Here is a 14,681-nt window from a genome sequence, read left to right on the forward strand (position 1 = left end):
GCATCTACCTGCTCAGAAGATGGGGCTTCATTTATATATGAAGTAGAGAAAGGTTAAGGTCAAAGAGACTTGTGCAGCTTTGGTTTTAGATTTAAGATGCTTTGAATATTATGGGACTTTTGTTCTCTATAGTAGAAATATGTGTGGTAACTTAGGAAAACAAGCAGCTCAGTTGTGGCCAGTAACCTACGTGGTACAGGCTACGCTTTTGGAAGAATGAGCTGAAAATCTCTAGCTTTCTGTGTATTGTGATATTTTTTTAGAGACTTTTAATTTAGCCAAATTCAGGTGATCTTCAAAATTGCCAAAACCTGTTTTTTTTGAACTTTGATCCAAAGGGTGTCGAACAAGATAAACTTCAGTGATGCCTTCCAACCTCAGTGATTCCATACTAGAATGCTTTTAAATTCCAGTATTCTGTGTTTTTGTTTTTGGCCAAACTGAATCTCTTCCCTTGAAAACATTAAGCTGTGATTTGAAGAGAATCAGTTGACTCCTTCCTCTTCTTTGTCTTACCTCACATGGACTCATTTGTATGCCCGTAAGGCTTCATAAGCTGGTACAACCTTCTAACCCAGTAGAAATCCTGAAAAGTTTTCTTCTGAGTTGCTATGTGGAATTATTTCATAAAAGATCTGTGACTACCAGAGCAAGACGGGGAAGAGCTGCATAAAGGAAATGATTTGGGAAAGGCCTCTTTTGTTTGGCAGCAGTCCTGCAAAAACCAAACTCATTGAGAGAGCACACCTGAAGTAAACCTGTTGATGATCCTTGTGTTTGTGCAGCTTTTCAAGAAGCAGCCTGATTTCAGCATTTGGAAAATCTTTGTGAAACGTGCTGAACAGCCCTACTAATGTGCCAACCTATGCCAGGCTTTCCCGAATTCCTCAGTGCTTTCGGGCTTCCAGTACTCAGAATGTTTCTGGAGGCTGCAGCATGTGCCGAACATGTGTCACAATCATACTGTGGCAGTGAGAAAGCTCCTTGGTCCCAAACATCTCACTACTGCAGAAGTAGCCACTGCTGGTTTTCTAGCACAAAAACATTCAACTTTGAGCTGTGGGTTGCTGATGGGCTTCAGCTAGAGAACAGAATCGTACAAATCAAAGTTGGAATTTCTTCAAAATTTGCATGTTCAGTGGTGATGTTATGTTATATTGTTCAGTGGGTCATGCTGTCTGTAAATGTTTCCATTCAAAAGCTTAGTCCAGCTTATCAGTTCAGTAAAGGTTTTATTTAAAGATGGCAACTTGTTAAGCTTAATGTAAATTTCATGTAATGAGCATGATTTCACTCAGGTTTATCTTTAACCCATACGTTTTTTCCAGGTTCAGGGTTCTAGACAGTGCTTAATATATTAACCATAATCATTTTTGCCAGCTGTCCTTCTCTATTGAACTCTTTCCTTGGGAATCACAAATATCTTAGGTTTCGTTAGGCATTGAAGGACTAAAGAGTAGATTAACAGCAGATTTGAGTATCAGTCATCATCATCTAGGCCTGAAGGGAATGCATATCTGAGCCTTACCTTCCCCACTGAGCTGTGACCAACATCTGCTATAATCACCTAAACTAGAAAGTATTATTTGAAAAGAAAGTATTATTTAATTCTATCAGCATGAATAAATTGGAAAAAAAAAGGCTTTAAAAGAGTAAAAGCTTTCTTGGGCATCTTGCACATGGGTAGCTTGAAATATATAGTACAATGCACTGTTTTCCCACAGAGTACTATCAAGTGATGTTTCCTGTCTGCCTCTGCCGAGCCTGTGCCTCTGTGCTGCCGTGGGCAAGCTATGTGAGGGCAGCTGTTAGCAGCACAGCAGGCGCCGTGGTGTAAGGGTAAAGCTGGTGAAGGAAGGATGAACAGACAGTGGTGAGGAAGCACAGCTGGTAGTGCCAACATATGTTCGCATAGAGGACTGCCAGCAGTTGAGGCTTAATTTATACACTGTGCTGTGTTGTTCTCATAAAATCTGATAGCCGCAAACCCTGCTGGAGGTTTACACGCAGAGGGAATATTCTACCAGCATGTACTGAAGAGTATGTTCCATTATTGATAGTGGAAAGTATATTATATAAAGCCTATGGAGTATTTTTACAGATTCCATTTCACCTCATGCTCTTTTATTATTCTACCCTTTTTTTGTTTGCAGTCTCAGCAACTCACAAAGAAACGAAGCAGTTCTTTACTCTTTATAATACACTGGATGATAAGAAAGTATATTTGGAAAAGGAGGTAAGAAAATGTTATTACTGTTTTCTAAATATTCATTCTGTGAACAAGGAGATAAAGAGTTTTATGTGGCCTTCACCATATTCAGTCATGTCAGCAAAGTTAACAGACTTAGTAAGTAAAAATGAAACAACTGGTTCATATTTCTAATATTGAGGGGTTAATGGTCTGTGTTGTAAAAGAAGTGCAGCATGTTTAAACTACTTGCTGTGTTCACAAAACATGAATAACATTTGATTAGCAAATATCTCTGTCTTGGTATCACAAGACCAAATTACCCTCTTTTTCTCTCCTGCATCATTATCTTTTATTATGAACCGATGCTTAAGTCAGTAACTTCGAAGAGCAAATTCCAGCTGATTTCAGCAGCATCAGAGTTAGTTCTCAGGGTCTGAGCCTGGTGATTTTACTGGATCTGGATCAGAAGAGTGGTTTTCATGAAAGCAACTTGATTTTTTTCCCCTCCCCTTTCTCCTTACTATATATAGTTCACTTCTTTCTTGGGGATGACTTAAGTGATTTCTTTTTTGCAATAACAAGCATGCGACTTGAGTAAAGGTAGAGAAATAAGAGTAGTCAAGACTTGATAAAAATTGTGACATTACTTTAAAATATATAATGTTTTGATAGTTCAGGCTTCTCTGTTTATTCTAATAAAATAAGAACTACTTGTTTCTGCATTACTTAGGTATATTTGTTTAGATTGTGAGAGAAGCAGTAGTCAAATTTGTGACTGTAAAGACATTTTATCTCCTGTTTTTGAAGATGATGAGCAACCATTTCCTTCCCTTAAGCAGCTGATTCTAATACATGTGCTAGATAGTCTTCAGTTTTTCAATTCAGAGAAGTCATTGTGTAGCTTCTTTAGAGGGTGTGTGATCCTGTCAGTTGCTTGCTGAAGGAATACGTTTAAATCCAGAAATATTCTTTAACAATTAACCTATGCTGCATGTACTGTGCCTGTGGTAAAACTGTGAGGAGAGGTAGTTGGGGAGTGGAGCTGGGGGGAACTTTGGCCAAGCAGCAGCCCTTCAGGATAGAATGTTAGGCACGTACAAGAGCATGTTAACTGTGGAGAAAAAAAACTGACTTTATCCTTTCCTGATTCTGCTGCTAAGTTCTACAGTAACTGAGTACAGTTTACTTGCTTTTGGTAACATTAAAAAGTGCTCCATGTGAGCCTGCTGGAAAGCTCACAGATGTTCTGCTTCTGGGCAGAATTTAAGAGATACATTTGGACATATATTATCTTTTTCCATTGGCAAACATACAAGACTGGGCTTCTGATAGATTTTTCTGGAGACCAGGATGATGGAAAAAACAAAACAAAACAAACAAACAAACAAAAAAAAACCAAACAAAAAAACCCCACCAAACCACAACCCAGAATAGTGTTTTCACACTACCATTATAAACTTTAACTTTCCTCAGTTTACCCTGACAGAAGTATTTGAAAGTGTGACTGCGGTGTCAGGGCAGATCTAACCCTTTTCTTTTGCAGAAAAGTATTATGCCACTCTGTTGTCAGAATCCAAACTACATCACGGTAAATTTAAAAGTAACTTTTGTGACTAGGTGGTTTAACAACACATGTAAATAATATATGTAAAAACATCCCAAGTTCTGCACTGAATTGAGCCTTATGGCTTTTTTACTGATGTGTATATATATTTTGAGTAGGTCAGTTATCAGTACAAAGCAGGATCTTACCGGAGTTTGACCTGTGGTGATTATTCTCATGCTCTGGAAGGGCCTAAGTTCAGGGGGAGGTTTCAGTTTAGCATGAGACAATTCTGTTGGTAAAAATTATCCTACCTGATGGTCCCTAAGATCCTCAATTAAATTATCTTGTAATTAGTGGTGTAACTTAAATTTTCCTCTCCTGAAAATACCATTAAGAATTTTCCTTGAAGGTTTTTCAAACATCAACTTCTTACAGACCAGCAGTGATGGTACCATGTAATGTCAGTTTTGTGCTGACTGTTCAGGAGCCCTCGCTGTAAAACTTGCATCCCTAGACAAGAGTGGCTGGCGTAGTGGCTGCCAGGGGTCTTGGCAAATGCCTTACCTAAGTCTGTAAGAAGATTATCACATCCTTTGTTTTTCTGTGGTCTTTCATTGGTTTTGTTTTCTTATTCCAAATGGTGAAATGTATTCATAATGTATAATACAGCAGGTTGCAGATAACGATGTACCAGATCTAAAATACTGTGTTAATTAGCAGCTATAGAATTCACTCTAATTTAACTTCTCCCTGGGGTTAGAATTTAATACAGATTTTTATTATTATTATTTTGAGGGCAAGCCTGAAAATTCAAAAAGCGTAGAGAGATTGTTTTTGAAATGCACACATAAAGAATGGCTGGCAGAATACAGAACAGATGTATTTCATAGTTGTTCAAATTGGGAGCTCTCTTGACAGTATAATTCAATGCCTTTGGGGGGGCTTTTGGTTGGTTTTTGATTTGGGTTTTTTTCTTTTTCAGTTCTAAACTTCAATTACATGGATATAATTTCAAAAGACAAATTGATCGAGTTTCTTTTAGCTTCTGTCAATCACAAAAGAGAGGTCTGAATGTCTTCTGATGCAGTCTTAACTTTGTTAAATGTGTAATATAGTTGAGGTTTCCTTGTGTTGCTTTTAATATTAGAACCAAGGTTTCAGCAAGTAAATATTTTCTAGTAATGTACAAAAGATGCCTTTGGCATCTGTGCCTCACAAAGATTTCGGGAATGTGCTTTTTCTTATCCTTCTTCTTTTTTTCTTTTATTTTCTCCTCCCAAAACCAACCCTTTCATAAAATACACCGAGTATAATTGCTTTAAAATAACAATAGCAGGAATTGTTATACAGTGTAATTTTGTCTATAAAGCTTATAGTTCTGACATGAATGGTCTCTGTGCATGTGGTTCATATTTTAACTATATTTTGTGAAATATTCTTTTTTAAAATGCTTTTAAACTATTTTTTTTTTCTAAAGCCTTTGACTTTGGGGGTTTATACACTGATTGTACTGTTTCTAATGTAACACGTTAGCACTCTTGCCATGCAATAGTTGTGCAGTGTTACTTTTCGTGACTTGAATGTTTTGCAGTATAAACCGTAATCACAATCTTAAACGCAGGCTTATTGGAAATATCTTGAGGCAGGGATGTGGACTTGGCAATAATTTCTTTCCTCTGAGTAACAGGAATTCTTAAGCAGCTGCTTTGGAGTCTGTTTGGAATTTGTTTGAATTTTTCAAAGTAGGGTCAGGAACAACTGCAGATTCTGCCATGCATGTGCTCATCACTGGCTCATCCAGATGGAAAATACTGGATTTGAGAGAGATCAGTTTAGCTTTCCATAGCAGTGGGGAAGTGATTCTGACTGCAATGTTTAGGTTTGCTTAGTACAGAACACTTTCAGATATTCATCAGAAGGAGAAACTGCTTGGAAGATTTAACCACAGGAGACTTGTACGAAGCATTCAAAGCCAGGAGCGAATCACGTTAATTGCTACTTGGTGAATTTTAGTGCTCTCAGCAATATGTAGAAAGAAAAAAAAAAAAAAAATCAAGGGTGGTTACGTAGAAAATACTCAATATATATAATTTAATTAGTTGGAGGAGTTTATACTGAGAGCAACAAAATATTCCTGTGATGCTGTTACAAATTTCTATTTCTGTCTTGATTCAGTGCAATGTTAGTATCTTATAAGAGAAGCCATGCATGTGAAATGCCATTCTGGACTTTTTAGAAGTTCATCTTTTAACAGCCTGTAAAATAACATGTAAGCAAAGTAAGTAATGATGCATGGCCGTTTGGAAACCTGTAAAACTCCTCTGCACAATGAAAGCAGTGCAGAAATTCACCTGCTGTTCCTGCACTGCTTGGTGAGTCTTTACAGTATTGTATGGAGACAGTGGTTCTAGTCTCAGAAGCCATAGTGGGGTTTTTCCTCTTTGCTTGGGGTTTTGGTTTGGTTTTTTTTCCTGATGCAATGCTTTGCTTAGGCTGATGAGTTAAGTTACAGCTTCTTGACAGAGCTATGGTGCTAATAGTTTCAAGGCTAGCATCTTCAGCACTGTTAACATAACCTGGGTCTCTTCTGCTTGGGCGGTGGGGAGTTAATTGCTGGGGGGTCTTGTTTGTGTTTGGTGGGGTGTTTTTTTATATTCCTTCATTTGCTATCGTTGTACGTATAGTCAGGGATATGCCTAAGTGGAACAGTTCTGCTTTATCACTACGAGTAAGACTAATTATACAAAGCTAACATGGCCATAACATGTGCTTGTTCACTGTAAGTTTCTTGTATGTCAAGTTTCAACACATGTTTTAACCATTTTATCTCATCACTTTAGTTTGGAGAGTCATCACATTAACTGAGTGTTAGTAAAATTAAAAATCTTAATTGTGGTCGAAGACTTGCTTCTGTTTTCTGTGGCTTCTCCACTGGGGTAGATTTTACTAATACAAAAGGATCATGGTTTCTCTTCTGAAAGAAAGCTCATGGTGATTTTCATACAGCTGGCTGCTTGTTAGGGCAATGTTTATAGAGTCAATTTTTTAAACTAAATTTTACTTTATTGTCCATGAAAACTCATACCAGAAAGGACAAATGTATATTTTCTTCTTTTCTTCTTTTTCTGATTCACAGGTTAACTTACTGAATTCTATTCATGACAACTTTCATCAGTAAGTAATGATCCTTTTTCTCTTGATAGCTGCAATGAGTAGTACAGTGGGCATAAGTTACAGTAAAAATTGGTTAAAAATTTTTGTAAACATAAACTGTTTTATAAAACAGTTTATTAATTAAGCCAATGTTTGGGGAATGACAGATTTGGAATTACCTAACTTTTATAGCCAACATATGTTTTTAATATCTGGCTCTTCAGTTGTAGTTGTGGAAAGAAAACATTCAGTCACAATTTTCCTGGCATTAATTTAAATATTTTTCTCTATTTTGTGAAGTTGTGGTTATTACATTATGTACAGAATATTAGACTTGGACATATTTCAGACATATTTAGTAAAAACTAACCCTATATTTAAAGGCTTTGATATAGTATGAAGTCTTTATGTAAAATCATGTTTCCCTTGGAAGTTTGAGGTCAAATATCAGTCTGTGATGCAGCTGGCATTTATTTTTCTGTTTTTTTGACTTTGGAAAAAAAAGTCCAGTATGAATTTTTGTCACAGCAGTACAGTTCAAGAGAGTCATGGGGGAGGAGACGGGCATTTAATAGTTTTAAACAATTCTTTCTATTAAATCTTTTTATAATTCTGTTGTGAAATTCTAAGTTGCTTTATTTCCCAGAGTATTTATGTCTTTACTTGCTTCTATACACTTGCATCCTTCTGTGTTGGGTCAGAAATTTTTAAATTTTTTTTTATGTTTTGTTTTTTTTTCCTACTCTGATGTCCAAAACTTTTAGTTACAACAAAAGCCATGAATTAAGTATTACTTCAGATGTTTTAAAGTAGGGATTGTAGATCTGTTTTGCTCAGTGATGAAATCCTTTTGATTCTGTCCAGTCAGTAGAAAGCAATACTGTCATTGAGCTGGGTTGGGAATTGTTTGGTTTTGTTGGGTGGGTGTACGGGGGGGATTCTATTTTTTTGGTTTATTATTCTAAATCTGTTTAAGATATGTTACAAGTCTAAAACTACTTCTGGGCTTTCCATATTAAGGTATAAAATTACTTTTTAGAACATTTGCTGATCTCTTAATCCTCTACTTGCCTTCTTAATATTCACAACAGTTGTGTTTTTTTAAAATCTGTGATTTTGGTTAGTTAATAGCAATTTATTTCTGTACAACACATGAGAGAAAGGAACAGACTTGAACTCACAGGGAGAACACTTGTGATGAGCTCCATAGTCTCTATTCCCAGCTCTCTGATAGTTTATACCAGCTGAAGAGCTTCACTGTTACCTTCAATCAATGATTAAAAGGATTAATTTTTACAAAGAACACTAAGCAATGTGAGTTCTTGGACATGGGTAAACATGCAAGACAACTGTAGATGAGACATGTTGTCCCACATCCCTGTCAATTGTTATCTTTTTTTTTTTCTTTCCAGAGCAATGGCATCTTCTGGTTCTCGTGAGCAGTTTTTACGACAGATGGAGCAGATTGTAGAAGGCATCAAACAGAATCGAATGAAGGTCTGAGACTTCTCACTTTCTTTGCTAGAACCTGGGAATTATTTCAGAAAAGCCTCTTGGATAATAATAATGTGCATGGCGAAATCCATTATGCAAGGTGCAAATTAAGCAAGCAACTAACAAGTATTATTTCTTTTCACATTTGTAAGAAACGTCTCACCGCTAAAATGTTTAATGAATGGTGTAGAACAGAGGTATTATAACACCTCTCTCCTGACAGGAAGCTTATACCCCTTAACTTTGTTATAGGCAGCGTGGTGATTTAGATGCTTGAAACAGCTGCATGTCACTGAAGTCCATAAGAATTCTTCCATCTGGATTGTGTGGGCGCAGTCAGAGCGGAGTCTCAGGCAGTTTCTCAGGCCACTGGAGCTGGTTGAAGCTGCCTTCTGCTGCTGAAAAGGGGCAGCAGCACCTCAGAGTCCCAACTATCAGCTTCCCTTGTCCCAGTTGCAGTGCTCACCTCACACCTTGTTGAATCCAGTCTCGTGGTTTTTTGTTGGTTTTACTGTTTTTTGTTGGTTTTTACTGCTGATGTGTGTGTTGTGTCCACATAGCAAGTGGAAGCGGTCTGTGGGTTAGCAGAGCCCCAGTGCTCATTCAGAGAAGAAAGAACTTCTGCTGGTAACATTTATGGGCTGTTCTGCAGAAGCACAGTCTCAGTGGACTTAAGTGGTCTTGAGGCAATGCAAGCATGAGGTGCAGCAGCAGCTCCAAGTAAAGCTGTCCACAGGCGTATTTGCATACAAGGGATAGGCTTCAGTACTTCTTGATAATGGTAGTTACTAACTTGTAGCTATTGTGTTGTTTCACTCGTTTCATGTGTGAACATATTAATATTTTCCTATGTCCCACAAAGGGGCTCTGAGATTGTCTTCTCTATAGAACCAGGAAGCTCTTGGTAGTGGATTATAGCTGTTCTTTATTTGAGTTTAAATGGGAGTATGATAGACTATGGATCAATATATACTAGAGGGTGTACTGAAAATGCAATCTGTCCAGGTATTGAGCTGTTTTATCTTGATAGCTAAGTAGAACTTCAAGTACAAAATATAAGCATGGGTGTGTAGAAAAACCAGAACAGGATGCAACTCAAGCCGTAATAAAGGGTTTTTGCACTAATAAACTCTACTATAAAAATCTATGACATTTGTCCAGGAGCTCAGCATTTTGTTTTCTGTCTTGTCCTCCATTACACACAGAGAAACGGGTAACAGCACAGCAAATGCAAGGAGTGAAAGCAGACTGAGAGCTCTGCTGTGACTTACTTCAGGTTCTTGCAATTGAACTCATAATTTTTGAAGTCCATAAAATCATTCTGGACTCTCTCACTATATTCTCAAACAGAATCAAAAGTTTCAGCTGCTTCATGTTACAGATAAGGGAGAGGGAAGTGAATGGGCGCGATCATGTCAGATGGCTCATTATTTTGGTGGAAAATACAATTTCAGCATCTCCGATGGTTGCCAAAAGCAATGGCAGCTCACATCACTTGTGCTGTATTCCTGCACCGGCAATTTGGCCACTGGCATATTGTGACAGAGTTCACAGTGACATTTCATTCCTAGTTGTAGGTGTCTGGATCAGCAGGAGGTGGCAGTTACAAATAATGGAGAAAAACGAGTTTCTGAATGAAAAAGCTAAGCTGATCTTGACTGAGAGGAAAAAAAATGATAGTGATGGAGTAGATAGTCATTTGGTACCTTCTAATAGTTGATTTCTCAGTGCCAGTGAAGATACTGACAACAAATGGATGATAAGAAAGTTTTAACAATTCACAAGGTTCCTTGGGGAACAGCTCTGCAGCAAAAGGGAAGGTTTTCTTATTCTTCACCTAGGAAACATCCATTGGATGACTTTTTCAACAGACAGGATAGTTGTATGCTGCAAGGTTTATTCATCCCCATGATGGTTTAGTCTTCTGTTTGACTTCTGTCTGCAGTGCGTTAGAAGTACTCACAGTCAGTTTCACAATTCACACTTAAAGTACATCCACTTTTGTTTTCTGTACAACTCTGAAGACATTATACCTGAGAGAAATTTCAGTTTTCAAAGCCCGTGATACTGTAACTGCATTGTAGAAGAGGCCTAAGGAGAAATCAGACATACTTGTTACAAAGAGTAACTTGCAAACAAGCATTTTGGTGTGATAGCAGGTATCCATGAGACTTCCTGAGGGCAGAGCAGGCCATTTCTGCTGAGAGGAGTATGTAGAGAGATTTGTTGTGGTCATGCATAAAGGAAGCAATTTATCAAAGGACAGTAATAGGGCCTTACCTCTTCACAAGAATCTAGTTCCTAGATGTTGTGGCAATGCTGGTTTTAGTCTCATCCTAAAGTAATGGGATACATTTAATGCTTTTTTCTGTATTAACACATTTGTTGCTTTTTCTTCCTCAGGCATAACTTTAAAAACCTACTGGCCCTGATAAGTTGTGTTAGGAGAGATTCCCAGATGTTTTGGACAGCAGCTGGCTTTAAGGGGATGTACTTTGTTAGCAGGGTTCATACTCAGGGAAAGTTTGGAATCTGCTCATTTCTTTTGGGCTTAAGAATCAGTAAAATCAGTGTTGATACATAAATCTAGAAATGGAAAAGTTTTAATTCCATTTCATACCTGCTTGTTTGGGATTTAGGGCGTTTTTGCAGGTTTTGGAATTGCATTTTTCCCTGTCAAAATTTAGGAGGCAAAAGCCTGTCAGAGAGAATGAAACATGATTGGGGCGGGAAGAAATACAACAGGGCTTTTTTTATGTGATTGTGCCCTAGGACCAGAGCTGGGTGGGGGAATTTACTCTCAAGACTAGCAGCAAACTTGTCTGTGATGCTGCGATGGAAGAACTTCATTAAAACTACCCCTGAGAGGAAGGAAGTCTGTTCTTTAATAAGAACTAATCCTGTTCACATTTAGGGACTTGTTATGTTTGTCACAACTTTGGCACAAGGAGAAAAGAGATTTCTTACGTGTGGGTCTTGAGCAATTACAGCATTGCATAAGAAGGCAAAGATGCCTCCTGCCATCCCCATTTGATACAACTAGCAAACAACCAAAACAAGATCTCAGTGTTGCATCAAAAACTTTCTCTTCTTCTTTTTTAATTTTTTTTTTCTTTGTTAATTATTTTCACTGTGGCATTGTTGCAGTAGGATTGTTCAGTGAGCAGGATTCCTGGCTTGCAGAGATGTGAGCCTTAGTTTAACTTGGAATGCTGCCTATAGTGCCACTGGTCCTGAGGCTTCAGCATTAGCTTTTTAAGAGCTGGCCTAAATGTATGTTACATTTAAAGCACAAGCCGGGGGTATCATTTTTGAAGCATCTGTCTCCCATTGTCTATTATAGGTAGTTGATCCTTATGCAGTGTGTGTGTGTGTGTGTGTGTGTGTGTGTGCATGTGTACTCCTCATACAGTGTATGATCTCTTATCCTTCCTGTACACCAACAGATGGAAAAGAAGAAGCAAGAAAACAAAATGCGAAGAGACCAGTTGAATGATGAATACTTAGAGCTTCTAGAGAAACAGAGGCTTTACTTTAAAACAGTGAAAGAATTTAAAGAGGTAAGAACACTTTTGCTGTGTTCAGTGACCCATTTTGGCTTGACTTGTGCATTAATAAATGTACAGGATTTCCTGATAGGATGATTAATCACACCATGGTCATGATGTCCCTTGGTAACCACCACTCTCCACATGATTCTGGGACTCTGAGTTTGATTCTGGAAATTCCTTTTTCACTGATAGACTAGAGCCCCTCCATGTTACAGGGGAAGGACAGTTTATTTTCAAGCAAGCTGTACATTTGGGTTTCCAAATGGAATCTCTTGAGATCTGTGAGCAGTTAGGTATTGGAGCAAAGATGGTTGTGGATAATGGAAGGAATCTGGAGTCTCAGTAGTATAAGTACCTTCAGGAACCAGCCTTGTTTTCTAACCACTGGGAAAGCACTTTTTAACACTTCACTGGTTTAGCCTTTCCCAAGCTTTTCATCATAATGTGTTTCTGTTAATTACTGTCTCCATGATAATGAATGACACAGTAGTGCTGCCAGGCAGAATTGTCATTTGGCTTCAGATGGTTGAGGAAAAACATCTTCCTGTAATGTGTCCTGCTTTGTTCTGAGACAGTTCCTTCCTGTTCCAGACAATGTACTTTGGGAGAAGGACAAGCACTGTTCAGCTCCTTTTCTGACATTTTACATCCTAGTTGCAGAAGTTGGGTGGAAATTTATTATTTTTTTGTGGAGGCATAAATAAGCCATTTTTCTTCCACTGCCTTGTGAGGGAACTTGTACTCAACCTTGCTATCCTTAAAAATAAATGAAGTCATGGTTTTGGTATTGAAAATAGGTGATAATGTACTTCTGTAAATATATTTCTTGACCTAGAGTTGTTCCCCGAACACTGACTTTTTTGCAAGTCTTGTGAAATTCCGTATCACCTAAAAATAATCACAATTTCAGATATATCAATTTATAAGTAAAAAGGTGAATTTGCTTTAGCTACTTGTGAGAACTTTAGATGAATGTTCAAGCAGAATTCCTTTTGGCTTGAATGTCATACAGTTTAATAGATATTGCTACTGGAATAACATTGTGGGTGAATCTGAATTATCTTCAGCTCATCACAGACTTCTTTGGATTTTGGAGATTGTTCAGATTAAAAGGGTTTAGCTTTGCTGATGTGAAGATATACCTAGTAGAGTTAAGAGCAACTACCTCCTTACCTGTTTGCTTTCTGTTAACAGGAATGCCGTAAGAATGAAATGCTGCTGTCCAAGCTGAAAGCCAGTTCTTCCTGAAGAACTCCAGCTGGTGAAGTTTATAAATGATTGTTCAGCCCATTGAATCTCTTTTGTGAGGTGACAGTTATAACTGCAATGTAGATATATATATATAGATATATATATAAAAATATATACACACAGCTGTAAAAGTCTGGGTTTTTTTTCCAGTATGTATTCAGTTTTGCATTCCTTCATCACATGGCTGTATTATTCATTATTGCCTCCACAACACAGTAAAGAGTTAATGCAGTACAGCAAAATAGAAATATTGTCTAATTTTATTTATTTGGGTTTGGGGTTTTTTCCACAGTAAGGACAATGGGGATGTTTTTTGTTTGGGTTTTAACACTGAATTAAGTCAAGATTCTGGAATAAGTAGATGTGTACTGTGTAATATGTCCAGTAGCACAAGATGAGCACTGCAGAATGCAGTGCTTTGTTAATTTTGGCCAAAAAAACCCCACAGAACGAGATTCCTGAAACTGTCTTCACCAGCTAATAACTCCACATTATTTTCATTTATACTCTAGTCATGGATAAGATTCCAAAGGATAAAAATTAATTTCTAATGGTTAAGACATAAGAAAATGGAAACTTACCTTGGATAATTCCTGGTGTAAAATTATAGATCTATATTTTTATAAAGTCTAGCTGTTGTATAAATTTATTTGAAATTTCATTTTTATATATAGAGAGTGTGCTTGTTAAATTAATAGCTCCAGGAAAAAAACACCTTAATCATTAGGACCATCGTGTTATCCCTAGCTGGGATGAAAATCAAAGTCCGTGTCACCTGTAACATAGGGAGATAAATACTCAGACATTCTGCTCAAATGAACTGATGCTCACTTTTGAAGACAACCACCTCTACCCTGCTGAAGATTTGCCCTTGAAAGTTTAGAAACTTTGTGAAACACTTTCTGAAACATTTTTGTATCTGTATATACAGTATTTTATAATTCAAACAGTTGCTTTTTGTACTTAACATCAGGGTTTTGGACTGACTTCTTAATGTACGTCACATCTTCAGGAGAAGAAAAACCATGTTCTTTTTTCCCAATAACACTGATGATAGTGCTGTTCGATTACTTTCTATGGCAGCAAATATAAAATAAAGAATGTTTGGAATCCAGTGACCTTCTGCGATTGTGTTTTTAAGGTGCAACTTGCGTTAGAACCTTTAATATGCTTTTGAATTACAAGTGTATTAAAAGATGAATTGTGTCATTTTTCACTCAGAAGGATGTTTTCCTGTGTTACAGAGCAAATGGTAACATTTTGTTTTCTCTTGCTGCTTTTGGTAAGCTTGGGTGTTGTGCTGTTGGGTAAACTATCACACCTGGTGTATGCAGAGGATGTCCATGGAAGCTTGTATTTGTCTTCCATAAGCATGCTCTGAAGGAACAGAAGTCTCTGTGGAGATGGCACAAGTTCATCATGCTACAATACCTGATTCCACTCCTTTTTATTAAAATGGAAGGTTTGATTATTAGCATGTGAATTTATTCAAAGT

At 37.4% G+C, this 14,681-nt stretch overlaps 1 protein-coding gene across 1 annotated transcript in view; it reads left to right on the plus strand.

Moving 5' to 3' along the window:
* Positions 1-14,296, plus strand: part of CCDC93 (coiled-coil domain containing 93) — a 47,868-nt gene extending 33,572 nt beyond the window's left edge. The window contains exons 18-22 of the mRNA XM_026852321.1: positions 2,154-2,236; positions 6,874-6,911; positions 8,303-8,387; positions 11,831-11,944; positions 13,130-14,296. Of these exons, the coding sequence (XP_026708122.1) occupies positions 2,154-2,236; positions 6,874-6,911; positions 8,303-8,387; positions 11,831-11,944; positions 13,130-13,183 (374 nt within the window). The 3' untranslated portion in view covers positions 13,184-14,296. The remainder of the gene's footprint in view (positions 1-2,153; positions 2,237-6,873; positions 6,912-8,302; positions 8,388-11,830; positions 11,945-13,129) is intronic.
* Positions 14,297-14,681: the final 385 nt, after the last annotated feature.

The sequence above is a fragment of the Athene cunicularia genome, assembly GCF_003259725.1.
Source record: "Athene cunicularia isolate RWA chromosome 7 unlocalized genomic scaffold, athCun1 chr7_part1, whole genome shotgun sequence".
Taxonomy (NCBI): domain Eukaryota; kingdom Metazoa; phylum Chordata; class Aves; order Strigiformes; family Strigidae; genus Athene; species Athene cunicularia.